The following is a 27,994-nucleotide window of genomic DNA, read 5'->3' on the forward strand; positions in this document are numbered from 1 at the left end:
ATATATATATATATATATATATATATATATATATTTATTATACTAACCCTTATACACTGTTATTATCATTTCATATCACTTTTCATACCCTTATCATCTGTTACTAGTGACAGAGCGATTCCTGTTCGTGCAAGTTTCTAAGTCTTTCAGTAATTATACTATATTTTCCAAAATTAAGTTTTATTATTTATTCTAAAAAGTTGAAAATATGTAGATGAATTTGTAGACATTTTTTTAACCATTCTGAATACGTGAAAAAAACAGACGGATTCTAGTGATTCATGTTTGGATGGATGAGGCACTAAATTGTACCTTGTAAGGGTTAATCTTTATTTTATTTATATTTTTAGTGTCTAATCAACAGGAAGTTCTTATTGATTCACAAATGATGACATCATCTTCTAAAGTTTTAAAAACCTGTACTATTTCACTGACGAAGAGAATGCGTGACTATGATCATATCGACTTTTCACAAAAATTGGTAATTTGCTAAAAATTATAATTATATGCTTATATTTATTTGTATATTGCTTGTTTCTACCAATGTAATTTAATTTTAATTTTGGTTTAATTAACTATCTTTTTCTATTTTTAAACATTAGAAGAAGTCGAAGAGTAAATTGAACTGAGATTAAAGTTAATCTACACTAGTAAAAACAGACATGTATTATAACCATATAATATACACTACCAGTACTGAAAATTTAGATATGTTCTACAATAAGCCATTAATAATAAATCAAAAGTTAAGTAGAAATTGACACAAATCACAATCGAATATAAAAAGAATAATTGACTATGGTAAGTCAGTTTTTAGCTTCTTACTTCTGATTTATTACTAATGGCTTATTGTAAAATGTGTGTACGTAACATAAATTATAGATTTTCAGTACTGGCAATATATATTAGAACATGGTCTATATTGAAATTGCTCACAAGATATCACATGTTACTATTTCTAAATAGCTTTATTTTATTATTTTTCTATTTCACTATCAAGTAGCTGTTATTGCTTATTGGTGCTTTCCTAATGACACAATATGACAAAGTGACGATATTATCTTTGACATTAGCAAACAACAAGAATGTAATGATTTACTGTGTTATATAATATTTTAATTTATATGCAAGTTTCTATAATTTCTTTAATATTATTAATTTTAATATATAAGTATATATTAATTAAATTAATGATAGTTGAGTTATTGGTAGTAAATATTTTAATAATTATTTATATTGATGCAGGTGAGTATGGAATTTTATTTAGTTTATTATTTAATTTTTAGTGTTTGTGAGATGGTTTTTAGAGCTGAGATTGTTATACTGTGTCATCTGTGTCGCTTGCTAGAAAGCACCCTACATCTATGTTTTATTTAGGTAAAATATTTGCAAGAAGCATCGGAAGAATCACAGTCTCCAAACTGGTCACTTTTAGAAAGACGAGTAACAAAATTGTTCAAAAGGATTGCTAATAGTAGCACATTATTAGGTCTGTTTAACTATTAGTATTATAAACATAAAAGAATTTATATTACAAACATTAATTTTGTAGATATATATATTTTTTTTCTTTTTAAATATTCATTTTGAGGCATATTGTTAAATAATTTTAAGTCCATATACTGCTTTCTATATTCAAGAATTTAGCTAAATTTTTGTTATTTCAGGTACATTGGATCCTTTGGAGAAGAAGACAATAGTTAGGAAGAAACCTGAACAGAGAATAGCATCGCAAGTTGCACAGTTGACAATACCTGATAAACTGGTGTCAAATGCAAATGCGAAAGATGAAGACAGTGTGGAACGTACTGTGAGGAAGATTAAAAAGTTAATCACATGTTATTGTAAGGAAACAGAAAAACCACTTGATTTCTTTCAACTGATTCTGCATCCCGATGATTTCGGAAGAACTATTAGAAATATGTTGTATGTATCGTTTCTCGTAAAAGATGGAGTAGTGAAATTGAGAAAAGGTATCTTTTTTTTTTTTCAAGTAAAGTCATTTTCTTATTTATTATATAAATTTAATGATCGTTTTTATCTTAGATCATAGAAATCTTGTTGTGGAACCATGTCACAAGGAAGTAAATTTACAAGGAAAACAATCTACCAATAGAATGGGCACTCAGAATGTCATATCATTAAATATGGAACAATGGAGAGTAAGTTGAATCCTCAAAAAATTCTCTGTAATAGTTTTTTAATCATCGGATTTCAGTTTTAACAAACAAGATTTTTTACTACTTTTACAGTTTCACATATATAAGAGAGATTTAATAAACTTTTAGTTATATATACGTATGGTATATTCTGTGACTAATTAAGTTGAAGATATATTAAGCGTATTAAAATTGTAAAAAAATATTACAAAATTATAAAAATTTGTAAATTTTTTTTTAGATATTGAAAAAGGCATACCAAGTGGAACAACCAATGATTAATTTTGACGAAGAAAATTGATTACGAGCATGCTTTCCTCCTACCAATACAAAAAAAGAATATTTTATTAAATTTACTCGTATATTTATGATGTTGTATTAGATTTTCAATAATATACTTTATTTTTTCACTGCTTAAATCGAAAATTATTGAAAGATAAATTTATATGCATAATATTGCATAATAAACAGTTTTTTTAAAAACTATTAATATATCTAACATATACATCGTGATTACGGACACTACACACATATACCGGTATATGGTATTAATTAGTGACATGTTCATATCAATCACTTCTACAGAGAAAGTCTAGAAATAATATATGTTAATGTATATTTTGATTGAATACATTCATGTCTGGTTTTCTAATAATTTTGAATAAGCGCTTGGGAGGGCTCCGATTGCACACATGTATCGCTGATTGGCCAATTTAAAAATAAAATAATCTCATTGGCAAAACAGTGAAAAATTACTAGGCATCAGTTGATATGAGTGGTGTGTACAATCAGAACTGTAGGCAAACGGGATCCTCCCCATAAGTCAATCTATTAGGACTAAGAGGACTATTAACATCTTAAGACACTAGGCCTGTTCTTTTTAGCTGAATTTTTGCACCAGTTCATCTTTCTTCCTCTTCTTTCCTCCTGGAGAGAAAAGGAAGAAAGATGAACTGCTGCAAAAGTTCAGCCAAAAAGAACAGGGGATTGATTCTGTATTTTGAAACGAAGTGAAAATTACAAAAGTGAGCGAATTTACTAGAATGCTGATCATTTCATTGGTCAACACCTAGTAAATTTGCTCACTTTTGTAATTTTCACCTTATTTAAAGATACAGAATCGACCTCCTAGCCTTTTATTTAAGACAGTTTCAAAATAAAAACGGACTATGAATACCGCCCCATGTTTCGCGTTTCAGAGTTGGTAGCCTTCTTTAGAGTTCTAGATATCAGAGAGGCGACAGGTGAGAAAATGGTCTGATTGGTTCGCTAAATCACGTGATTCAGCGCCATTTTCTTTCGTACTACGGTCACACTGTCACAAATGACAGACATGTGTTTTGCAGGGCAGCGAAGATTGGACCCGGTAGACGCCAACTTCGAGTAGAAATTATGTTTTATGTGATAGGATTAGGTCTAGGTGACGCTAAGGATGTCACTGTTAAAGGGTTCGAAATTATTAAGAAATGCGACCGCGTCTACCTGGAGTCTTATACCTCTGTCTTGTCAGTACAGCAGGAAACCTTGGTTTGTATTATAAGGTTTGTTTTTTTATTCCTGCACTAAATTCGAATTATTTCTTGCTGTTACCAAATATCAAACGTATACCTATCTTATTTTAAGTTTCAAAAGTATACTAGTTCCGCCACAAATACCAAATCCATAATCTAGATATCAAAAATGACGCAGACTTGATTTATTGTATAAAGTAAAGCATTCGATTGTGAATCTTTAATTTAAAGATATATTGAATGTAATTTTTATATAACATATGTATCTTATATTAGGAAGAATTCTATGGACGTTCCTTGATAGCAGCTGATCGCGAGCTAGTGGAGAATTGTGCAGACGAGATACTGCCAAAGAGAGAAGATGAAGACGTTGCTTTTCTGGTTGTAGGAGATCCCTTTGGGGCTACTACGCACACAGATCTGGTTCTACGTGCAAAGGAGAAAGATATACAGGTGAATAGGATAGTAATATTTAGAATCATTATTTTTAGGAAATATCAAAATTATTTTTACATTTTTATATGTATCTAGTAAACATTATTTTCAAGTATTATATTTTTAATCAGGTGAAAGTCATACATAATTCGTCAATACTAACTGCAGTTGGTTGCTGTGGCTTGCAACTCTATTCATATGGAGAAATTGTTTCAATTCCATACTGGATGGACACTTGGCAACCGGACAGTTTTTATGAGAAGATAGCTTCCAATAGACAGAGAGGACTGCATACACTCTGTCTCTTAGACATTAAAGTTAAAGAACCTACCCTAGAAAGTATCATGAAGAAAAAAAAGGAGTACATGCCTCCAAAATTCATGAGTGTCAATGAAGCTGCTAGTCAGTTGATAGCGATACTTGATAATAAGATTCAGGATGGTCACAAAGATTTAGGTCGGTGGTAACAAGTTATTGTAATAATTTTATTGGAATGGTATAATAGTAGTGTGCTAATAATATAAATTGTATAACAAAAAATATAGCAATTACATAATGATTATATAATCACAAATAATAATATTTAAATTAATATATTTATATATTATATTTTCATTTAATAGCGTTCACACAGCAAAGCTTGATGGTGGGCTTAGCACGGGTGGGATGCGAGGACCAACATATTGTCGCTTGTTCCTTGCAAAATATGACTTGTGTGAACTTGGGACCGCCGCTGCACTGCCTCGTTATACCGGCTGAAAAGCTCCATCCCCTTGAGCTGGAATTTCTAACGCAGTACGCTCTCGACAAGGACCAATTCAAAGAAATGACACAACAATCATAACCTTTTTTATCTTAGAAAAGATAGAATAAATTCTATGTTTTGTACAGCAACTTAAAATAAATTAAATTGTATATTAAACTATTAAAAAATATATTTATCTGAAATGCAAGATGTATAATAGAAACTAGGATTCTTTTTATTACTTATTCTTAATGAAAACATGCTGACTTTTTCTACTTTTTATTTTTTCGCAGAAATTAAAATCTATTATTTATATTATATATCTTTTCTAAAAACAAATATCAATTATATTTATATTTATTTTAACCCTTCGTGGTCACATCTCTTAAATGGTCACACCAGTGTCAAAATGACCTTAGAGCACATTTAACGGGTTGCTGTATTTACAGTTCTCGTTCTACAAAAAAGAATTTCTGATTAAATGCGCTCTGAGATAATTTTGACTCTAGTGTGATTACGAAAGAATATAATGTTTCGGTACGTTTGATTTCGCAGGTATCGTAATCCTAAAATCTATAAAGAAGTTTCCGACTCTCAGGTTGCATAAAACTTACATGAGCGCTGTTGCAGTTATTAAGGCGGTTCTTTAGTAAAGTGCCGAAAATGTGGGGTGCCTCACCAGGGCCCACCCAAAATTACAAATATCTGTATAATTTGGATAAAATATTAAAACTACATGTGTATATCTCAATGAAATAATATGGAACATACTATAGTAAATCAAGAGCTGTATCTTCATCAAATGAAAACAAGATGAGATTAGGTTTACTTTTCGAGATTAAATACAGGATGAATTAATATATTCACCCTGATTGTATGTTTCGTATATGATGTACAAAAATTATTTTATCGTAACAAGTGGTATAGCACCCATGCTATAGAAACAACAACATTCGCTTTATTCTATGACTGATTCCTTCGTGACTAGTAAGAGGCAAACTTTTCTTCAAAAATCTAATGAGACTTGGTTGTAGTGAAGCATTTAATAATTTTTCAAGTCACAAAATTCTTCTAGCTCGACCATAGTATCAATTAGTTCTTGTATTAAAGTTCGAACATTTTATTCCACTGATCTAGGCTCTCGACTAGATAACTTTAATAAATTTCCTAAGAATTTACGGCACTTTTTTTTGGTATTACCAGTAGTTTGACGCTAAAAAAAAGAGACATGCATTATTTAAAATAAAAATATATAGTATATAAAATTAAATCATTTTATTCTATAAAATTTAATTTTTTACAGGAAACTTTTCAAATAAAATATAGGTATAGTTACTGATTCGTAATTTATAAGGATTTCAATTTAATAAAGATGAAATATATACCGGTGTAGAAGTTTGAGCTGTTTAAACGGTGGTAACCGTTGGCGTAGAAATAGATTAGGTGCAATAGCACTATTCCTGGGGTTGTAGTAGATGTAGTAATAGTAGAAGCAACAGTCTGTAGCAATGTAATATTTTTACATTAATATGTTATTAAAATGTTAAAATTATATAATATATAATTATATATGTATGAAATATGTCTAGCATTTTCAGTGGTACGACCGAATCGAATATACCAATAAAGGAAATAGATACCGATACTCTTGTTGTTGAAACCGAAGGCATGAACACCAACGTAGTCCTAGCTTCTGCCAACATATGCGAGACCGTCGCCTCCGACAAGAAAATTGTAGGAGATATTCTAGATTCTATATGAAAAGTTTGTTCTAAAAAATTTGTTCTAAAAAATTTGTTCTATCTGAACAAATCTCACGGTAAACTGTATCGTACAAAGATATGCCGTTCAAGATGCAGACAAATTAATTAAAAACTCTTTAATTTGACATTAAATGTAACAATCTTAATCAGACAGATACTTCAGTTTTTGCAATGAAATCTGAAACATTACTATGCAAAGTATATAAAAATGTAAAATATTTTAATATGCGATTCATGGAAAACACGCTTTTTACAGATAGAATAAATAAGTGGAACGCAGACATAGATTTAAATTTTGTAATCACGCTAAGATAATGTTTGTCTTGTGTGCTTGCAAAGCAAAACAATTTCCGGATGAAATTACCCTCGAGCGATAAGTCTAGAATTTCCGGGAAGACCACTGCGTTCGTCCGGGTGATGAATGAAATATTCAGATGTGACCACTACAGTAGTTAGTATTAAAGTTAGAACTCATGATAGAGCCACATATCTCCACGTCAAAGCTATTGCGTCACTAGAACAATTATAAAATATATTAGAATGATTATTAGACTAAGTTTACGAGCTACGTAATAACGTTAGATAAAATTCGTACATAATCATTACGCTGGAAAGCGTGTGTTTAGTGAGAGGTATATTATAATTGCATTAAATCTTTAGTGTTTTTTAATTCTTGTTTGATGCCACTCTTCTGATCTATTCACAGTCGTGTAAAACTTTAATTCTTGTATTAAAACCTTAATGAAAATAAAAATCGGAGTGTAAGTCGGAGAATAATAGAAGCGTAAACGAAGCCTCTAAAAGTCGAAAATTGAAACAACGGAATGTAAAAGAAGCGTAAACGCCTTTTTTTACGTTTTGTTGTTTCAATTTTCGATAGTATATCGCATATCATTGATTTTTATCAAATTCATCTAATCAATAATAAAAATATATACGGTATTTATCCGTAGATTTTTTCTCTCTTATTTTATCGTTTAACACGTTTTACACGTCTCAATTTTGGTTACTTCAACTTCATCATATAAAAAAATTAGACATTTCTACGGTACCTCGATTTACTAAAGAATCACCTTAATGTTCGATATTTCCGGCCGTGTAACGGATGATCGATTGCAACCGAACCATATCGTTTCGTATATGACCGTCACGGAAGGCAGAGAGAAATTGGTGAACGCGCACACCGTGTTTATACGAACAGCATTATTATTCCATTCGTTCTGGCTCGGTTCCATATTCAAAGCCGCATATAATTCTGCGGCGGAGTCACGTGGTCGTATGCCAGGGCAAACTAATCAATGGACAAGCATCGACCACTATGCCGACGAGGCTGGTATCGCATATCGCATGATTCAGTTGTGTTACAGGGGTGCACTCGCTCGGTGGTGGCAGCCCTTCTGTTTTGTTTCCTTGTGCAGCAGGTACACTTAGTTTCTGGGACGTGCGAAAGACAACGATATATCTGCGTTTTACGACACTGCTCCAATTTATGTTCTCGCATGCTTTGGCAGGTATACGGATTTGTACGAGCACCGTTGTCCCGCGATGAATGTAGCACTGTGATCACGCACATGTATATTGTTACTCACTGTAAATTGTTTCTGCAAAAAATAATATAAAGTACAATTGTAATATTTTTCTTGCAATTATTGTACCCCCGCACCTATTCAGTTAGTTTGAAGATATCTTTATTAGTAACTAAAGTAAATAAATACACTTTGTTATACATGTAAAATGTAACCAAGATATAGAGGATCAAATGGAAAAATCAATACAGAATAAAAAGAAAAATGTACATATATTTAGAAATTTTTTTATTGAAAAGTTACCAATAGCTCAATAGTCTTTTGTAGATTTAATATAATGAAACTTAACGAATATATAGCATATATGCAATAGATAATTACTTTTTATTTAGCCATAAAATTGCAATTTTTATGTATTTTTAAATCTTCTTGCTCAAAATGTTTCAGAAAATTAAAATTTTAGACAAACAAAAAACAAACTCTTCTGTGATCTTCTTGATAAATACTTTTTCAATCAACTGTGAGAAGATTAGGATCTGTATTTTTAATAATTACGCAAATTCCAAAATAATTTTAATTTTTTCATTTTTAATGTCTAGAATGTAAGAATTATACTGAAAGAATTCCTCCTTAAAAAAAAAAGAAGTTTTATTTCATGATGCATGCGATGTGTTGCAGTGAAGGGAATGCGGCAGCGAAATTCTACATATATACAAAAAATAATTGAAAATACTATAACATGCAGTAAAGTGGCACAATGCTAAGTCCAACTCCGACGATCGATCGTTCCAACTTGCGTCCTGGCACAGGATACCTCATCGCGCCGCGAGTACCCCACGGTCTCGCGACTGTTGTCGAGGGTCTCACGAGGGAGGTCCTACGTCATCGTCCCGAGGACATATACGTTTTTGCAGCTCACCACTTTGAAAAGTTGCTAAAGCTACGGGAGGAGTACCACATCGAAGAGTACAGTAATCGCGAGTTTAGCCATGAATTCAATCGCGATTTTAATCTGTGGCCTACCAAAAAGACCGAAGATATCGAAAAACCTTCAAACAGCTATTGGTCCCTGGAGAAGGAGATCGAGATCTTCGAGAGGCCCGAGAAAACAGCCGTTGACACAGAGGAGAGTCAGGAGGATGTCTCTATTGACAGAGAAAATCGGAAAGCTTCAAAACAAACATGCTCAAGAGGACCTGCGGCTACGAAGAAAACTTCGAAGAAGTCGAAGGACAATGAGACAACGTCGAACGCTCGCGCGACGAGGATCATCTCTCAAATGACTGCTCTTCACGGTCCTGGCAAGAATATCCAAACTAAGGATATCAAGCAGGAACTTAGGAAAAACAAACTGAGTGGCGAGAAATCTAAAGCAACCGATAGTGTCGAAAAAGGAATTCGAGGCGATAGACGATCCAGGACGAGAGCTACCAAAACAGATAGAGGTCCTGTAGAGGAGGTCGAATGTACCACAACGACGACAACGACGATGAAGAAGAGCTCGAATAAAACCTCCGTACGAAGACCACTGAAAAAAGTACGTCGAATTGAAACTGAGTCCGAGACTGAGACGGAACGTGAAGTCGTGGCCAAGGCTGGACTCGAAGATGGGTATAACAACTTACTGTAATATAATCCATTTTCATAAAATTATTTATTGTAATTATTTATAATTATTTAATATTTTTTAAATTTTAATAAATATATATTTTAGTAAATATTACGTAAATAAGAGAATTTGTCCGAACTTTTTTTTTAAATTTCAGACACGCAAGATCGAGCATTAAGAACGACGATACGATTCGCGAGACAATCATTCGGACAGGAAGCAGGGAGAGAAGATCGGAAGCGTCGCTCTCCGAACATTCCTCTCAGAGGAAAGTATCATCGAGAGCGCTCAGTATGGATCGCATCAGGGCATATGTATTGCGTAAATTTGCGAGCACCGCGAGCTTGGAGGTTCTGCGATCGCCTACATATGTGGAGCAAGTGCAGGAGGTGATCGATCGCGCAGCGCCGATTATCAAGGAAAAACTAGAAGAAATCGGAAGACCACGGGGAAAACGTTCGAGGTCTGTTGATCTCGCTTGGAACGAAGAATCGCTTTACCGGCACATTCGAGAAGAAAAGAGACACGGCGATGAAGAAGAAAGTGGAAGAGGAAAGAGCGAAAACGGGATGGAGCGAAAAGCTGATATTATGAAGAAAGAGGAAATGGAAGATTCTCTTGGAAGAGAAGAAACGATTTCAATCATGGAGAGTGAGGAGAAGAAATTGAGGAGGCGCAGCATAGGATCGGGCAAAAGATCAAGAAGGCGCGAAAGTGGTGACTTCGGGGTCGTCGATGAAGTCGACGACAACTCGAAGCATAGTAATAAATTGGAGCATGAGTCTAATGCGACGCACGACACCTTGGAAGCGAGATTAACTGCCACGCAGAGCATTTTGGAAGATATCTCAAAATCAACGTCCGAGTTGGGCGGTGCTCGCAGAAGTGATCCTGCCGGAAATGAACCATCGGAATCAGAAGTCTCCGATCACGTCGTTTCTCTGCCTGTCGTGAGGCCGCCATCTTCTAGAAACTCCAAGAGCGCTACCAAAAACGGTTCGGATTGTCTGACGCTGCCGCCCATCTCACCGGAAGCTCCTAAATCGACCAAGAAAAAGGACGAATTGTCCTTGCCAGTTCTACTGACACCAGTAAACAACGGCAACCATTCCGCCAGGAAATCGCAGGAGCAGGATGTTTCAAAGGACGCAGAGGAAGCTTCAACGATGTACGACATTACGAGCGATATAGAGGACATAGCGGGTTTTCCTGAAAACGATCATGAAGATGCGATCGTAGATATAAAGCAGGAACTTAACAGTGATCACCAGGATCTGCTAATATCGAACGTAAAATTTATCAATGAAGAAAGACGTGGAAGAAACGAGAATGTAGACAAAGTTTTTGATGAGAAATACGAAAGTCTCGAGGAGTTTGAGGAATTAGAGAAATTGGAAGAAGGCAGGAAGTCGGAGGAGGTCTTCATGGATAGTTTAAATGTTACACCGGAAGTAGTTGACGTACCACTAAGACCAGACTCGTTGGAACCTGATGAAGAGGTTAAACTTGAAGATGATTATGTGGATCCTGCACAAGAGAATGCTTTCGATAGGTTGAAAGATAAACTGATCGAGATCGAAATGGCGGAACGCAGTATTGAGAAAGCGTTGGCTTGCCAGGTTGCGACGTGCGACATTGGCGAAATGACGAGCCAAGCGGAAAAGTCGGTAACTGACGGGAAGATAAATGAAGCAGGAGAGCCGACTAATGAGGCGGAAGAAACTGTGAATGAGATACGAAAGTCTATGGACGTAGCAAAAATACTGATAAATAATAAAGATGACGAGGAAAGGAAAAAGAACAATGACGATGAAAAAAGAAAATCGATGAATGATATAGAAAAGGCAAAAGGTGTAGCAGAAATATCAAATAAAACAGAAGATTTAAATATAGAAGATAAATTAACAAATAAACCAGAAGAAATAGAAAGTGAAATAAAGGGATCGACTAGTAGAACGGAAAATTCAATAAATAAATTGGAAGCAAATGGAATTAAAAAATTGTTGAACGAAAATGAAGCACAGAGTTTGGAAAATACAATAGGAATATTAAAGAACGGAGCAGAAAAGGTAACTGACCAAACGGAGATAACAAAGACAGCAGAAAACACGACGAAAGCGCAAGATGAGAGATCGATAGATAAAACTGAAAAATTGAATGAAAAATTATCAAATGGCGTAGAAGAATTAGCAGTTAAGATTCATGTAAAAAATGTGCAATCTATAAACGCAAGATCGCTAGGTAAAGATTCTCAGATTACTGAAGTAGTCGAAACAGACGATGATAATACATCAAAAAAAAAACCTGAAGATGCGACGAATGAATTTTCTCAAAGCACAACTTCTGAAAATGTTGCGACCACGAGCGGAAGCTCGACAACGAATCTTCCCAATGAGAACAGCCAAACGAAAGCACGGAAGAAACGCGAAAGCGACAAGTTACCAATGATAACGCCGCTTTCTTTAGAGCTTCCGTATTCATACGTTCTCAGCGAAGGCTCCCCTTGTGAGATTCCTGATTCCGTGACGACTGTAATTATTCCGGACAAGCCGTGTCTTTCTCCCGTTACTCTGGAGGACGAGGATTATCAGCTTGAATCGACAAATCAAAAAGAGGAATCATTTACATATTTCAATACGGAGATTTCCAAAGACGAAAGACAGGACAAGGATCAGCAAGGATATGACATGGAAATTTTTGGGGAATATATTCGACCAGAAGCCACCGTTCTGTCCATTGATACCGATTTTGTACGTAGCGTGAAAGGAATAAAACCGAGTCAGGATATAGTGATCGTCCATCAGGACTTGGATAAAATTAAAGAAGAAGGTGAAGAAGAAGTAAAAGAAGATGAACGAAAAAAAACAGAGAGCTATCAAGAAAAGGAAAATGATAAAGAAAAAAATGTAAAAGAGGAAGAAATGGCAAAGCTTGCGACACTGGAAAATATCATGGAGCACGAGGAGAACGAAGAAACTAATATAAGGACGATTGAGTCCAAAGATGCTGAGGAAATTTCTTCTGGCGTTCTTGAGTATGAATCTTTACCTGATACCAAAGATTTAACAATTGATACTGTTTTGACAAACGAAGGAACAGCAGACTTTGCAACTGAATCCAAGAGCCTGTTGGAAAATTCATCGGAAGAGAGCGGAAGTACGCAGAATACCCACTCGACTACGAGTGACATTAAGGAAAGTACTACGAGCAATCAATCGATTGAGAGTCCAAGTCCGGACAGACCAGTAGTACCAGAATTAAACCTGGACTCACTTCAGGATAACACGGTGTCGTCTTTCAAGATAACGACAAACGAAACAGAGAAGGAGGATAACGACAGAGAAAGCGATGCTACGATCTCCTTGGTTGAGCCGTTGATTTCGGATGAGAGTTTAATGAATCGGTTGGCTGATCATGAAGAAAAAATTATTACTGAAGGGTTGACAGAGAGAGGTCTGCAGTCAGAGTTTCCAGAGGCTGATCAATTGTATCATGCAGAACATATGGAGTACAAATGGTTGGAGAAGGATCCGTTATCTACGGAAATGAATTCGGAAGATGAAACGAAATCTCAAGGGAACAATATTGATTTGAAGACGACTTTACCGGAAGACGCTATACAAGTCGATTTGGTTTTACAGGAGGAAGCGGAGACAGAGGAATTAGGAAGCGAGGAAGAAATCGCGAGAGAATTAATAGATTTATTGGATAAAGATATACAACTTCGCGCTGAAGAATTGGATTTGAAAAAAGAATCTATAGATATTGGAGAATCTGAGAAAAGTAATTTAGAAATAGACGATAAATCTAATCAACCGTTGTCAGCATCTATGCGTTCGATATTAACTGAACAAGAAAAGAAGGAATATGAAGATTCTTCCCATAAAATAGATGAAATAGTAAGAACTGAAATGACTAGCGAATTATCAGATGACATAACGGATATCAGCCAAGATAAAGATAAAAACAATGCGATAATAGATAAAGAATCTGAAAAAATTAAATTGGAAATGGTAAAAAAAGCACGTATAGAGAATTCGCATGTTGCACCTTTAGCACAATTTGAGCAAGATGAAATATTGGAAGAAAATGGTACTTCTGAGATAGCTGATGAAAACGTTACAGTTAAAAGTAAGCTTGATAATATTAATGCCGATCACATCGATATTCAGGAAAAACTTGAAGATAAACAAACGAGTATGGAAGTTTCAGACAGCCAAAGTAGCGACAGTAAAATTGAAGAACCGAAAGCAGAAAATATAAAGCAGGAAGAAAATGAACAAGAAGAGTTACAAAGTGAGAAAAAACATGAGCAAGAAAAATTAGAAGCACGCGAGGAATATAAACAAGAAAAATTTGATGTTGAAGAAATCGAGCAAGAAAAATTAAAAATTCAAAGTAAAGATGATCAAGAAAATGTAAAGATAGAGGAAAAAATTGTAAATATGACAGCATCTCCTTTAGAAGTAGTAGAGTCGAGGAAAGACTCAATAAATGAATCGATGAAAAATGACGATGGGAATGAGGACATTAAATCAAATAATAAATCCATTATTGACGATCAAACAGAAAAAGATACGGAAAATGAGAAGGAAGAGAAAAGTGAAGACCTTTCAGGGAAGGTAGAGAGCGTCCATGGACCAATTATGAGCGCAATATCAGAACAATCGACAGAAGATCATTCTCGCTTTGGATATTGGACCATGGGAACAAAATCATCGACTGTGGAAACAGTAATTGAAGCTTCAGATTCTAATACGAGTACAGAGAAGATTGTTGCTGATGAGTCAGAAATCATCGCGGACGAATCGCTTATTCAGAAAAAAGACTTAGCAGCAGTTGTAAAAATTCAAGCTTGTAAGTAAAATACAACATTTTGATAAAATTATGTTGTGATTCTTCAATTATGCTGCGTTAGCAGTATGAATAACTGACCACCGACTTTCTTATCTTTTATTATACTTAAATAATATAACAAGGCCAGAAGTTCGCGGATATAAATAACATTGCAGTGTCATTAATTTTGTTGAGATTAGAAAGTGGAGTAATGTTATTCTGAGACATTTGTTATTTAATGAATAATAAGAATGAGAGAGAGAGAGAGAGAGAGAGAGAGAGAGAGAGAGAGAGAGAGAGAGAGAGAGAGAGAGAGAAGAGAGAGAGTAACGAAGATTATTTTTTAAGGTATCCGAGGATTTGTAACGCGTCGTCGCGTGCGAAGAAATGCGAGCTTAGAATTTCCTTCTAATGACGTTTCATCGACGCGAAAGATTACGGTAAATATAATAAAATTTTTATAATAATTTTAAGCCTTCCCTCAAAAAAGTAGTTATGGATTAATATTTCAAGAATAAAATAATATTATTGTAATTTATACCATAATAAAGCGTTACGATTACATAATTGTATAAAAAATTAACTTCTGTTTGTTCGTGTTACATAAAAATTAATAAAAATTGTACGATATACTAGGCCTAATAAAATAAAATCTTTTCTAAGTTCTGTTATTGCATTCTAAATGGAATACGATAATTTTGCACATGGTTATTTAATGTGTTGAAACCGATCTTGGAATTGAGTCCATCAGTTTTCCTCTGTTTTGCCGAGCAGAACAGCTGGACGCAATATTTCGCACGCCACGCCCGTCGGAAGTTTATTACGTAAAAGAGGAAGCGGCGGGTCATTGCTAAACGTCAGCGCTTTCATGATTGCAACAGGCGGTTTGGCAGTAACTGGCTTGGCAGATAGACCCGAGTTTTCCCTTAAAATAATTGTTTCTTAAATCAGAATTGACGTCCACGAAATTGACGTCTTACGAATGTTGTTTTTGTTACATTTCCTTAAAAACTTCATATCTCAAAATAAAATTTATCAACACTAATCAATTATTTGTTAATTGTTCTTTAATAACAAGTATTTTTCTTTAATAGTGATTAAATAACTGATTAATTAACATACTTCCCTTTTTCTAAATCAGATATAATTGAATTTCATGGTAATGTTTAGAGCGATCATCTAGTACCGCAGGATACTTCGAATCTGCGAGAAGCCAGACGTCTTCGACGAGAAGAAGCTCTGCGGAATACAACACTCTCGTTGGAGAATGCCTTTGCGACAGGTCGACTTCAACATACAGGCGAATTTCACGATTCTGTGCCGTTGCTTCCTTTCGATCTGCTGAATAGTAAAACTGATTCAGTCACCTCAAACGATTCTTTGGATGAAGTTGATATTAAAGAAGCTAATATACCTGATAATGCAAAATCTAGTGCCAATGAAAGTGATACCGTGTAAGTAATAATTCGTAAAAGAAATGAAGAATGCATCAATTAAAGTACATAATATTCTTAGAATGTTATATGAATATTATTAAAAATTAAAATAGTATTATTATAATCTTTTAAAAATATTATATAATATTTTTTAATGTTATGAAAGTATTCTATTGATATTATATGCCCACTTCATATAATATTTTTGTTATTATTCCTTTAATATCCGTGGAATATCATTAAAATATTTATTAATATTAATTATTATTATATAAAATTGCAATGTAAATTTACAATAAGTAACAACAAGCTTTTATCAGTCTGAGCTGGATTTTAGTGCTTAAATAGTACTTTTAGATTTTATTTACACATCCAGTTCTACAATTGCGCAACGAAATCATTTTCAATCTTTACACGCAATCTTAAACCGAACTAATGTAATAGTTTTACAAATTAAAGTAAATATTATTGCTATACTTTCTTATGTTTATATAATGTTATAGTAACATTAAATATTATTATTTTTTTAATAATCATATAATATTATCATAAATAGACATATAACCGTATCTATTAATATTTCAGGAATACTATTTAATATTATATAATAATAGTAAAATATTATTAAAATGTTACATTCAATATTCTAAGAATACGCCTAAAATATTAGTTAATATTAGTTAATATTAGTTAATATTAAATAATATACTTATAGGGTTACTCTTTAAATTGTAGATGTAATAAGCTGTGCATTCTCTATATAATCTTCAACGTTTGTGCTCCCATTAGAAAGAGAACATAATATATTGAATCTATATAAAGTTTTAGATGTTAACAAGAATAACAGCCATCTTTGATCTCATAGTAATGCGCAGTCTATACTTATTATTACGTATATGTTTCAAATATTAGGGTAAAGTCTCCTATTACGAGATAGCTTTTTTTAAAGGCTTGTAATTTATTTAATTTGTAATCTGAATTTCTACCTTCATGTCAAATTTATGGGAAATATATTTAAGTTTTATCGTCAAAAGTTAGCAGTCGATAATAGCTATACTTTGTTGTATGTGAAATTTTTTATCAAAAGTATCAATTTTGATTATTCAAAAAAAGGTTCCTAATATGAGATACAAGGGTTTTCTTGTATGAGGTGGTATCTCATAACAAAAAACTAAGGAAAAATGAAGATAAGCTTTATATACTTTATACACTTTTATTATATTACATACAAGTAGGGACAAAGAATTTAAATGTTATACATAATAATTATATAATTTTTCGATGTGTGTGTGAATAATTTTAACAATAGAATCGTCATTTTTAACATTTCGTTCGATAGTGCTTTGAGATATTGAATTGTTTAGATGCTCTCATATTAGTTAGGAATACCCTGAGTATCTCATATTACGACTTCCATGCTTTGCGGTACGATCACCAAATCTAATCTTCACAGTTAAATCATTATATCATGTGTTTTCCTATAAATACGATTTTACTCTATCACTATATGCAGATTTTATTACCTAATATTCATTTTTATATAATAAAACAAGATTTAAAGACTCTCTAACCTCAATAAAATTTGACGACATTCAATTTCACAAATCTTTTTTTGCAACGACTACACGCATAATCTAATAATAAATTTTCTACTAAACATGTTTCACACTAAGAGTAAAAAGTTCATGATAGAACCAAACACATACGCTTATTAGTTTAGCAGAAACTCGAATCCGCTATCTTATATTAGGAACCTATCCCATAATAGGCGACTTTACTCTATTTGTTACTTAATGTCTTAAATTAAAAACCTTTGTGTAAACATCTTTTGCTACTTGTCACAGTCGCGAACATCGGACGACTTTCCACAAAGGCAACACCTTCGTTGATCCCACCTTTCCAATCGTGATGCATCTGCTGGCGGATGCATCCCGCAATTGCCACTTCACGGTCAGTCAAAATTCCCATTCAGATTTTAATGCAAATGCTAGAGGAGCCAAACCCATGGAACCGACTATGGACATTGTGATGCTGGGTTATCCGAGAGACGACGAGAATCAATACCTGAACTTCATAACCAGCGTCGAGGATCTGAACTCCAATATGGATTCCTTGACTCTGCACGATGTGATAAAGAGCACAAAGGACACCAGCGACGCTCATCCTTCAACGACTTCCGGCGAGGGTAGTCTTAGGGAACCCTTGGCCCTTCCAGGAGTTCCTCAAGGTGTCTTGATCGAAGAGGTGACCAGCTTAGACGAAGTCGTCCCGTCGGAGTCGACGAAACCGTCGACCGCGCCGAAGACCTCGTTGGATACAAATAGCTCAATGCCATCTGAGGAATGTGCCCTCGAGGACACGAAGATTGATTTAGGGATATCTCCGAGAACTACGGATACAACGGAAGACCGGAAACAAGAAGCTGAAGGACAAGAGTCTGATCGCAACCCTGAGAGTGTTGGAGAGAGCGATTTACATAGCGACGATGCAAATAAAAATTTTAACGAGTTCTCTGGCAATAACCATGAGCACGTGGAAGAAGAGAAGGATAAAACGTGAATCATATATTCATGAATCACGTATTCATGGAGATGTGTAGGCTGACATGAGCAGGAGTCGCGAATTGTATGATCGGTCAATTGGTTCCTCCCATTAAAATTAAGGAATTTGCCAGACAAGGATTGTTAGAATTCCATTGCACATTAAAATATTTTGCAAGAAGCACTTGCGTTTTATATTATTCTTAACGCAAAATTCAGAATGTCTGTTTGTTTATTTGTTTATGTAGAAATAAATAGACGGTACGAGAAGGATATCACTCAGGAATAGTATTAATGTACACGAAAAAAATTATGACACAGCACTCAATTACTAATTTATATACGAGGGACATGCAACGAGCTCTAAAGTCGTAATTTCGTTATATGATACAAGCGAACAGTCTCTTTTTCCGCTTTTTACATAGTTTGAAATTATATTGTCTATCTTTGTATATGCAAAGAGCATCAAATAAATTGCATATATAAGATAACTCAATTCGCTTTCACTTTAGAATATCTACCATAAGAAATATCTAATCCAATTAACAAATATCGATAGCTATAACTTGCAAATTAAGTATATTCTTGGTAATAAGATACTTCCAACGTCTTTACTGCACAATTATGGCCTATGAATTAATTACAAGTATGACGCAAAAATCTTAAATTGATGGAAATAATTGCTCGTTTTACTAATATTTCGCGTTAGCATAACTTGCTATTTAGTCCTGGCTCCTAGAAAATCAAAAATGCAAAAGTGAAAACACAGTATAGAGAAATTTCGTCACAGTGAAGTGTTTTGTATTCTTCGAATTTCTGTGATTGGCTGCTAATCGCGTCCCTTATAATCAAAAAGCTTCGAAATCGAGCTGACAATGTTTTGCATTTGGATCACGCAGAATTAATGCAAGCAGCTCGGATACGGACCTTGGTACATATTTTTAGTGCCCGCCGCGATCTAAAGAGAGAAAGAGAAGAGAGAAAGAGACGAATGGCGATCAGTATCGTGGTCGTCTCGAGCGTCCAGTGAGCGGGGATCCAAGGTAAGGGCACGACGTCGCAGTGACGTCATCGGGCGTCGCGACGACGCCGTCGTTGTCGCCGCCACTCGCTACGACGCGCGTGCAGGCATCACCGCGATCAGTCGCAGCAACCGTTTTCTTCTTTTCTTTCTTTCGTAGTGATCGTCGTGTATATCATCGTGTATTTCCAAACTCTGTCACGCTCGCTAATAGTCGCGAGCGATCTGCTACCGCAACTTTGTCACGTACGTCCAGTATCTTTGAAAGGTAAGCGAAATCAGCGTTCGCGAGTGCAGCTGCGGATAGATTGCTTCGTTCTCAGAAAGTTTTCGAGACGATATCTTTATCGCATTCTTTTACTTCACCTTTTTTAATTATAATACTTCAGTTACCTACGTATTTTAAAATATGTACAATTTTGGCCTTCGACTTTAATTAGTTTTTACAGTCATGAAAATAACATTAATCAACATTGAAAATGATGAAATCGATTTCCTTTTAAAGAGAGCCTTTAATTAATAAAAGATGTGTCTGCCGTTTTAATGTTTATATTACATTAGAATTTGCAAACTTCCTAGCTATTAATATTATTATCGGTAAATTGCACAGTGAAAATTCTCTCTCTCTCTCTCCCTATTTTATATTTTTAAAACTGTAGTTTTATAGAATTAATTTTATCTAAAAATTTTATATTGATTAAAATATCATTTAACCTCGCCTAACAAAAGTAACATGTCCACTTCTCTATCTCTGGCAAATGTTTAAGGTCACCGTGCAATTTTTATTTGTAAAATCGATATCCCAATTTAATCTAAACTAATATAAGAAATAACAATATATTTATATTAATTAACAAACACTAGAAATATCAATGAATATAATTTACAAAAACGTTTTGTTAGACGCGAAATATGTGATGGAGAACGAGACGAAGCGCGTGACGAGTACGCGCGAGATCTACGAGCGGGATCGTTATCGATGTCCGAGCCGGTCGATTGGATGACGCGTATCCGAGCGAGTATATTTTCGTGATGATGAGCATCGGTGAAGAGTTATGCGCGAATACGCAGAGATCAAACAGCGGACGCAAACAAATTGGAATGTTCTTGGCCGCACGCGCGCGGACTTTCGTCGACACTCTCGCGAGCATCAATCATCAATCAGCGTATATTGGCCTCAGGACGACGAATTCGCTGTGACGCGCGTGTCGACCGCACTCACGAGACCAAAATTAATGCTATCCCAGGCGTATTACGAACACTTTGCGAGCTCCCCAATACAGCGTTCTCCCCTGACACGACGCGATCAATCAAGTCGCAAGTGGAAGAATAAATGTCCGAATGGTACTTGAACAAGTGTATTATATAAAGTTCCCTAAATTAAATTGCTTACATTATATTTCTCAATGAATGAGCGTATCGTCGAGGAACAGAAATAAAACGAAAATTGAAAATACTCTAAGAGTGAAGAAATATTCTGGCACTTGATTAAATTTAACGTAACGTAGTGGCAACTTTTTCATAAATCCTGCATTTTTTCTTACTTGATTATAAAACAGATAACGTATAATAATAAAAATAGCATACATTGAGAGAAAAATGTATTAGATTTTAATAAATAATTATTTGAGTAGCAATTAACATAACATTTATTTAAGAAAAATAAATCTTTGCTAAATAAAATATAATAGGTAAATCATATCAATGGTTCTTGTACCAAATAAATATATATTTACATTTATTAAATATTCAACTGGCACTATTCAAACAAATATTTATTAAAATTTAGTACATTTTTTTCTCAGTGCAATAGCAGTATAAAGAGTAAGATAAATAATGAGGTAAATACGTATATTTAAAAAGAAAAAAAAGTAAAAACAATCTGTGGCTTCACGGTTTTATGGTAATTCAAATTGCTCCCGAACTGCATTCTTTCTCCAGTTTTCTCGCAAAGCGATGTAAAATCCAGCACGCTCGTGTTTTTAGCTTCATTTAAAAGCGCGCGAAGGCCGTCCCGCAGCTATCGGATGATCGGCGCTCACCCTCTGCCAACTTTGTACGAAATTAACCCATCCTCGGATGCGTGAAATAAGACATGAAGGTGATCGACGGTTCGGAGAAACTGAACGGGCCTCTTTCGCCGGCGGGTTATCATCGCAGAACGCATGCGTGATAGATCCATCCTTCGTCCGAGGCGGATAAACCGCGCTCGCTGAGCTAACTTGTGCCTCTTTGTCGTGCGTTCGTTGCGCGTCAGTTTCCCGTTCCGCTTCTGGCTAGGAGGACGCGCGATAAGGAGATCGCGGAAGTGAGCGCAAAAGTGTTCTGCCAGGAAGAGCTATCGTATCTTTTACGTGAGATAAAATTCCCGCTCCCCAGAGAATCGGGGAAGATCTTGCTCCGCCTGCTCCCTACCGATATTTATAAATCATCGTGGAGAACATCGATCCGAATTTTACTGAAGACTGTTTTCATAATTATTTTTTGCGATTCATTTCGCAGATGTCTAGTCGCGATTGATATTGGGGTTTCCCAGAAGATCCCTGAAATAATAGGGAGACCTGGTTTTCTTCCTGAAGAAAATTTTTACTGAGAAGAAAGCCGCTATTTTCTTTTGCCATCGATATATTTATAGTCGGTCGAAGATACCCTGAGGTGGTTATCTGTCCTATTTCCGCTAGCGGGGTTATAAATAATCAAGGGATTATCCTGTCTGCAAGATTACTCGTTTCCGTTTTTGAAACAAATCTTTAAATATATATCTTATACGAATCTTCATCTCTCTTTATTCGGTTTCTCGTTCGGAATACCATTCTGATAAATCGCCAGGGGAACTTTCGAACGAGTCCGTTCTCTCGAGAATGATCTTTACAAATAATCAAGAATAATCTGAATTGTTTTCGCTCTTGGGATCGATCTTTGCAAATAAGCCGTGAAGGTACACGAATCTTTCCGGAAACGATTTTTGTAAGCAATCCGGGAAAACGGCGAATTTCTGCGAAGTCGGCCTTCGTGAAACACCTTGGAGAACTCGGAATTTTACGGACGGACTTTAACGATCGAGACACGGAGCTTCGCGTAACCGGCTTAGAACTCCGTTCATGTCGCAGACTTCGAAGGAGGACGCCGACGCGATGAAGGCTAACACGGCGGCGACGAAGATCCAGGCTAATTTCCGCGGATACCGCGTGCGCAAGCAGCTGAAGGAATCCACGCAGCGCCGTCGTCAACAACAGCAGAATCAGCAGGACCAGAAGCGGAACCAGCAGCAGCTGCAGCAGCAACAGCAGGAACATATGAAGCCGAAGGAGCATCTGCTGAAGAGACAGAGCACTCGGGAGGCGCTCGAGGAGAAATCGGCGACGAAGATCCAGGCGGGCATTCGCGGTTTCCTGGTGCGAAAGAGACAGCAGGCCGTTCAGGCAGCGGCAACGAGGATCCAAGCCGGCTTCCGTGGCTTCAGGACGCGGAAACTGCTGAAGCAAAACGGCCAATAAGCTGTCCCTTCCTGACGATGGTGTGAGAGACGACGTGGGACGTTGACGTGTGCAAGAGGTTCTTCCCGTTTATGTCTCGTGATTGCGCTGACGTAAATTAGAACTTGTTACTGATGTGATGCATTTGCTGCGAGGCTGAGTGGAAGATGTGATAATTACTTCGATCTACATATATATTCCCAATCCGTTTCTCTTAAGATCTAACAGAATTATACTTGGCTGTTGAATACGTACAATTTTTCTGTGTGAATCTGGAATGTCTGGAATGTGTCTTTTCTAACTTATATAATGCTATCAGATGAGTATTGCAAAATTAATAATTTGGAAATATACGTTAACAAGTTTTTCCAAAAATGTTCTAATTTAACACACCTAAGATATGCATATTGTCTATTTGAGTATAGATATATTATATAATATATATTCTATTATTATACAATATATATATATATATATATGCAGTGTGTATGCATGTGTGGATAAGTCCCAGCAAACGAATTGATATTATTTGTCGCTATTTTGACGTCACAAGAACGTCTTTAAGATCACCAAAATCTTGTTTGCTGGGATATTATACAATAATATCCAGAAAAAAATAAAAACATAACTTTTTTCTAAACTTAAAAGTATTTTTTTAGCAAAAATGGATAAAAGAATGTTTTTGTCTTTGCTTGATTTAAAAATTTAGTTTAATCTTACTTTTACGCGTGTTTTGGAATAATCACAGAACATTTACATGTTGTAATGAAAATTATCTAACACATCTTCTTTTATTCCGACGATTGCGTGTATGACATTAGCCAGAAATTTTCATAAAATACAAAAGAATTATTCTTCAGGCGTGTTTGAAACCGTGATAGCTCGCGATGATTGCGACGATTGCGTGCTAATACTAATCGGCACTCATTAACTGCACAAGGAAAATGTAAACAGCTGCAACATGTGTCCGCGACATCTCAGCGCTTATAAGCGGTTTAAATATAACATCGAGCTTGCGCCTCGAGCCCTTGACCCTTAAATTCTTCTTAGCACCGAATTCTTTGGCACGTTTCTCGACCTTCTCCATATATTTGTTCTTATATTGTGTATCATTTATTTTTCAGCATTTTGCGGATTCCTTTGTAACTCGGACAAGACCTGCAATTGGATCGGAGGCGAGAAAGGAAATGACAATTTCAATTAAGTTGATTACATTGTACGCTTTTGAAACACTCCGTTTGTCTTTGAACTGTAACTTTGTTAATCCTGTTGGAAGCTATCTCGGGAATTGATCGATAATTAACGGAACATTGCTTTACGACAATATTTATCATTGTTCTTATTTTCTCATTTCGACTTTTTCCATGATGACTTTCATATGAGAACGATGGCAATAAATAATAATGTCGAAGAAAGGAGTAATGATCGACGACATCGCGCCTTGAAGGAAAGCGGTTGAGATATATAAATATATATATATATATGTATGATAGAAATTAGTTAAATAATTATACAAATCTCTTAATATACTCTCTTGTTATATCATTTTTTATGTAATTAATGTAATTAACGCGTTATAAATTCGAATCCTGCAAATTATAATCGAAGATACATCTGTAGCGTAATTTTGTATCCGTACAGTTCGCGCAATTAATGCCTTCCAACCTTGTTTTGTTATTACGTGTTACTTTTTCGGTTATTTTTGCGTTCATGGGCGAAATACGCGAGTTTCTCCAATTTCTATATGCTTGTTTAGTCCATTCGACTACGGCCGTGAATGTGAAAACGACCGATGAGAAAGTAAACGCGATGCCTCACCAGTGAACGTGGTGTCATAGATTTGAAAGGCATTAATTGCGCGAACTGTACAATCTGTTGATAAATGATACTTGTATAATGACTAGCGCATAAAAAATGTATATATTAATATATACTTTTTGTTGTTGTACTTGCGTTTTATGGTTCTGCCCGGATTTTGTGAATAATAAATTTTTAATCTTTGTAATAAGTATTTATATATACATATATATATGATGGTTATATTTAATATATAGATATTAAAGAATACTCTTACATTTTTTGTAATTTACTTTGGTGATAAGTATACATTATTTAGTATACATTCATTTGCCATTTTTTAACTGAATGAAATGAGATTATATTATGTATGTGTATCTAAATTTGATACATTATCCAACGAGTAAAGCAGTTCACCAGTAATTCTGGATGGCAGCACTTATATAGGAAAGCCATATTGTCTTCAATACTCAAGATGCTTTAAAATCTTTAATTTTTTAATCAATAACATGTTTGTGACTCGACTATTTTTTTTTAAAGTGTTTTTTCAAAGCTTTGCCTATAAATATCGATTAAAGTCTATTTAAAATAAAAGAAGAGAAGATACTAAATCTCAAAAATGCGAAAGAACATTTTTGTTTACGCAAACATGAGAGTTACACTTATCGCTTGAATAAACAAACCATTTCGTTTCATTTATCATCGTAAAGAAACAATTTCATCTTGTTGCGAATGAGGCAACAGGCTAGTTCTGGTTTAAGAGCGCGGATAAACAAATTAATCCGAGACGAGGGAAGGTACGTCAATGATGCGCACATGAATGCAACCAATTTTATTCTGTTGTCTGTTACATAGAGGCGGCGCGTTCGCCGAAATATTCACATCCGGTCTCCACAGAAATACCGAGAGTTATGTAAGATACTCGTTTTTGAGGCGCTTACCAGACTAATCGATGCGAGAGAAGTACCGGTGAAAAAGTCAGCTATTAACTATTTTCGTGTCTATTTAATAAATATTAGTAACAGTCCGTTCGTGAAAGGCAAGGTATTGATGTACTGACAATATTTATCTAAACGCGGGCGCGCATTATCGGGAGATTCCTTATCGCAGGGAGATCTCACTCTCTCCTTAAAGTTTAAACGCGTCGTTAAACGTAAATAATGAAAATAAATATTAAGATAAATGCGAAGTGTCGATATAACTTTCGTAAATACATGCGTAATCGAAATGTCAAATCGGAATGTGAAAAATCATGTTATGACTGTTTTACAGAATAAGGTAGGGAAACAGGAGAGGGGAGGACTTTCGTATCTTCCTCATGTACTTCATCCTCAAAGTCATTTTCTTCCGCTTTTTTACTCTCGACAGAGATCCGGCTTGTTTCCTGACACGAAATTCGAGGATCCCGTCGATCGTCTCTTGTTATTCAGCAAGAGACGCGATTCACAGCCAAGGACCATGCGCGATGATTCATCTCTCACGAGATCAATCTAGCCGGTACGAGCGCGCGCTCGCTATAATAAGCACGCGGACACGGGCGCGAGTTTCATTGAGACATGCGTGTATAAAGACGGGATAACGTAATTAAAAAATCACAGAAATGCCATTATACACGAACAAGGGCACCGTCGTCTCGCGGGAGCGGGAAATGGGGATGAGGGTGGGTATCTTGGGAGCAAGCTACGTCATTTTGTCGTCATTTTGACGTCAAATAGTGTCAACTTGCTACCAGGGTAGAGACGAGGCTCCGACGAGCTATCTATCACAATCGAAGATACCTAATGGGATTATATCGTGAAATGTAATAAATAATTCGGAAAATCACTAATATATATCCGCGTTTCTCTCCATCTTTCTCATTTTACATTCGCTCCTCTCACATTCGTTGTCTCATCCATTCGTCGTTCTTTTCGTCCATCCGGGGGTTGGTTTAGATTTCCGTTTACTTGGCGAATCGGTTGGGGAAGTTGTCGAAGATATCGGGATAGCTCCGCGTCTCCAGGCTCTGATGGGGCAAACAAGTGTTCGCGAAGCACGTGAGGTTGTCCACGCTGCAGCCGGTACAACGATTGCAACTGCAGATCAATCCGTCGCCGCAGACTCCCCAAGAATCACTTGGACCACCACAAATTTGTCCGGGGCCCTACAGGAAATCGATGTCGATAAAATCGCGAAAGTTCATCATATACTCGTAGAATTCTCGACGAATTTCCAAATGGAGACCAACGCAACATTGAAGATAAAGACAGAATAGAACTTGCGCAAATTTGCGTTAAATTTCAAAGTTTAGAATACGACATTTTAAATAAAAATCTAAAATCAAAATTTTATTTTTCACAGTAAATCTTGGTTCATATTTAGAACTTTGTCTCAACACTTTTATCAATGAATGTATACGTTGTTAATTTAATTTATACGCTTTTATTTCTGAAATTTTGTAGTATATGTAACGTAAACTATATGCCAAATGTATCATCATTTTAAGCGCGTTCTAAATACGAGTCTTTGGATTTTATGATATACGATGAGATATGTTCAAGAATGATTTTCTAAAGTGGAACAATGCATCGTACTATATTGTTAATTGCTACTCACCCTTCGGCATTCCGAGATACCGCAGAGAGTCGACGTTGTGTAACCGAACTCGCATTGCTCGCATTTGTCGCCACAGCCCACGCACAGCGGTCTCGGCTCGTGCCGCTGTGCGATCGCGGAATGCGCGTGACACTTGTCGATCCTGTAACACCATTAGAGCTTTGTTGATTACCGTAACATATGTACAATATAAGGCCGGTATTTATAGTCACTCTTTATACTTATGACTATTTTAAGTACAATCTTAAGATGTCATAAACCAATCAGAACTGAATTAATAGCTTAAGACATTACTTAAGACAGTGAATAAAAACGGACTATGAATATCAGCCTAAGATTTTACATTTTATGATTTTATTCATTATTGCTCCATCGTTTTTAATGCTTACAGGAAGACCGCGGCCAGGAGAACGATCATGTAAGTGAATTGGAAGGTAAGCATGATGATCCACCGATCTGAAACAGAAACGACGTGCATATAAATCGCCGTGCTTTTTCTTACCGTAGAATTTTATGTGGCTAATGTAAAGACGAAATGTAAAGAT

General features: G+C 35.4%; 5 protein-coding genes across 9 annotated transcripts in view; 4 read left to right on the plus strand and 1 right to left on the minus strand.

The window, feature by feature from the left end:
• Positions 1–2,516, plus strand: part of Nse4 (SMC5-SMC6 complex kleisin component Non-SMC element 1) — a 3,560-nt gene extending 1,044 nt beyond the window's left edge. For both annotated transcript variants that reach the window (XM_018509406.1, XM_018509407.1), the window contains exons 4-8: positions 351–481; positions 1,378–1,489; positions 1,668–1,973; positions 2,047–2,162; positions 2,401–2,516. In XM_018509406.1, the coding sequence (XP_018364908.1) occupies positions 351–481; positions 1,378–1,489; positions 1,668–1,973; positions 2,047–2,162; positions 2,401–2,460 (725 nt within the window). In that variant the 3' untranslated portion in view covers positions 2,461–2,516. The remainder of the gene's footprint in view (positions 1–350; positions 482–1,377; positions 1,490–1,667; positions 1,974–2,046; positions 2,163–2,400) is intronic.
• Positions 2,517–3,304: 788 nt separating this feature from the next.
• Positions 3,305–4,993, plus strand: Dph5 (diphthine methyl ester synthase). The gene is made up of 4 exons (XM_018509409.1): positions 3,305–3,686; positions 3,947–4,123; positions 4,237–4,561; positions 4,729–4,993. The coding sequence occupies exons 1-4, from the start codon at positions 3,552–3,554 to the stop codon at positions 4,947–4,949; spliced, it is 858 nt and encodes a 285-aa protein (XP_018364911.1). The 5' UTR covers positions 3,305–3,551; the 3' UTR covers positions 4,950–4,993.
• Positions 4,994–7,978: 2,985 nt separating this feature from the next.
• On the plus strand, positions 7,979–18,688 carry LOC108762440 (golgin subfamily A member 4). Of its 2 annotated transcripts, none has more exons than XM_018509444.1 (6): positions 7,979–8,034; positions 8,818–9,750; positions 9,906–14,605; positions 14,933–15,024; positions 15,755–16,038; positions 17,865–18,688. In XM_018509444.1, exons 2-6 carry the CDS (start codon positions 8,897–8,899, stop codon positions 18,577–18,579), a joined length of 6,645 nt encoding a protein of 2,214 aa, XP_018364946.1. In that variant the 5' UTR covers positions 7,979–8,034; positions 8,818–8,896; the 3' UTR covers positions 18,580–18,688. The 2 variants fall into 2 exon arrangements, with proteins under 2 accessions (XP_018364946.1, XP_018364945.1); XM_018509443.1 differs by lacking the exon at positions 7,979–8,034 and adding an exon at positions 8,088–8,124.
• Positions 18,689–19,573: 885 nt separating this feature from the next.
• Positions 19,574–25,024, plus strand: LOC108762464 (transcription activator MSS11). 3 transcript variants are annotated; one of them, XM_018509481.1, is made up of 4 exons: positions 19,574–19,603; positions 19,742–19,849; positions 22,692–23,136; positions 24,182–25,024. In XM_018509481.1, exon 3 carries the CDS (start codon positions 22,716–22,718, stop codon positions 23,076–23,078), a length of 363 nt encoding a protein of 120 aa, XP_018364983.1. In that variant the 5' UTR covers positions 19,574–19,603; positions 19,742–19,849; positions 22,692–22,715; the 3' UTR covers positions 23,079–23,136; positions 24,182–25,024. The 3 variants fall into 3 exon arrangements, with proteins under 3 accessions (XP_018364983.1, XP_018364982.1, XP_018364980.1); XM_018509480.1 differs by lacking the exon at positions 19,574–19,603 and having other exon boundaries at positions 19,610–19,849; XM_018509478.1 differs by lacking the exons at positions 19,574–19,603; positions 19,742–19,849 and having other exon boundaries at positions 21,477–23,136.
• Positions 25,025–26,333: 1,309 nt separating this feature from the next.
• Qbp-1 (Queen brain-selective protein-1) lies at positions 26,334–27,989 on the minus strand. The gene is made up of 3 exons (XM_018509465.1): positions 27,839–27,989; positions 27,450–27,591; positions 26,334–26,997 (listed from the first exon to the last, which is right to left on the minus strand). Exons 1-3 carry the CDS (start codon positions 27,925–27,927, stop codon positions 26,797–26,799), a joined length of 432 nt encoding a protein of 143 aa, XP_018364967.1. The 5' UTR covers positions 27,928–27,989; the 3' UTR covers positions 26,334–26,796.
• Between the last annotated feature and the right edge of the window lie 5 nt (positions 27,990–27,994).

Source organism: Trachymyrmex cornetzi, unplaced genomic scaffold, assembly GCF_001594075.2.
Source record: "Trachymyrmex cornetzi isolate Tcor2-1 unplaced genomic scaffold, Tcor1.1 scaffold299, whole genome shotgun sequence".
Lineage (NCBI taxonomy): Eukaryota > Metazoa > Arthropoda > Insecta > Hymenoptera > Formicidae > Trachymyrmex > Trachymyrmex cornetzi.

Bases quoted from the DNA above. Each gene is read 5' to 3' on its own strand.
- Dph5 (XM_018509409.1), top strand. From the start codon at position 3,552: ATGTTTTATGTGATAGGATTAGGTCTAGGTGACGCTAAGGATGTCACT. The intron at 4,124-4,236 runs GTGAATAGGATA...ATTTTTAATCAG, and splicing joins CAAAGGAGAAAGATATACAG to GTGAAAGTCATACATAATTC. The intron at 4,562-4,728 runs GTCGGTGGTAAC...TTCATTTAATAG, and splicing joins GGATGGTCACAAAGATTTAG to CGTTCACACAGCAAAGCTTG.
- LOC108762440 (XM_018509444.1), top strand. From the start codon at position 8,897: ATGCTAAGTCCAACTCCGACGATCGATCGTTCCAACTTGCGTCCTGGC. The intron at 9,751-9,905 runs GTATAACAACTT...TTTAAATTTCAG, and splicing joins AAGGCTGGACTCGAAGATGG to ACACGCAAGATCGAGCATTA. The intron at 14,606-14,932 runs GTAAGTAAAATA...TTATTTTTTAAG, and splicing joins AGTTGTAAAAATTCAAGCTT to GTATCCGAGGATTTGTAACG.
- LOC108762464 (XM_018509478.1), top strand. From the start codon at position 22,683: ATGTCGCAGACTTCGAAGGAGGACGCCGACGCGATGAAGGCTAACACG.
- Qbp-1 (XM_018509465.1), bottom strand. From the start codon at position 27,927: ATGCACGTCGTTTCTGTTTCAGATCGGTGGATCATCATGCTTACCTTC. The intron at 27,592-27,838 runs GTAAGCATTAAA...ATGGTGTTACAG, and splicing joins CTCCTGGCCGCGGTCTTCCT to GATCGACAAGTGTCACGCGC. The intron at 26,998-27,449 runs GTGAGTAGCAAT...GATTTCCTGTAG, and splicing joins GTATCTCGGAATGCCGAAGG to GGCCCCGGACAAATTTGTGG.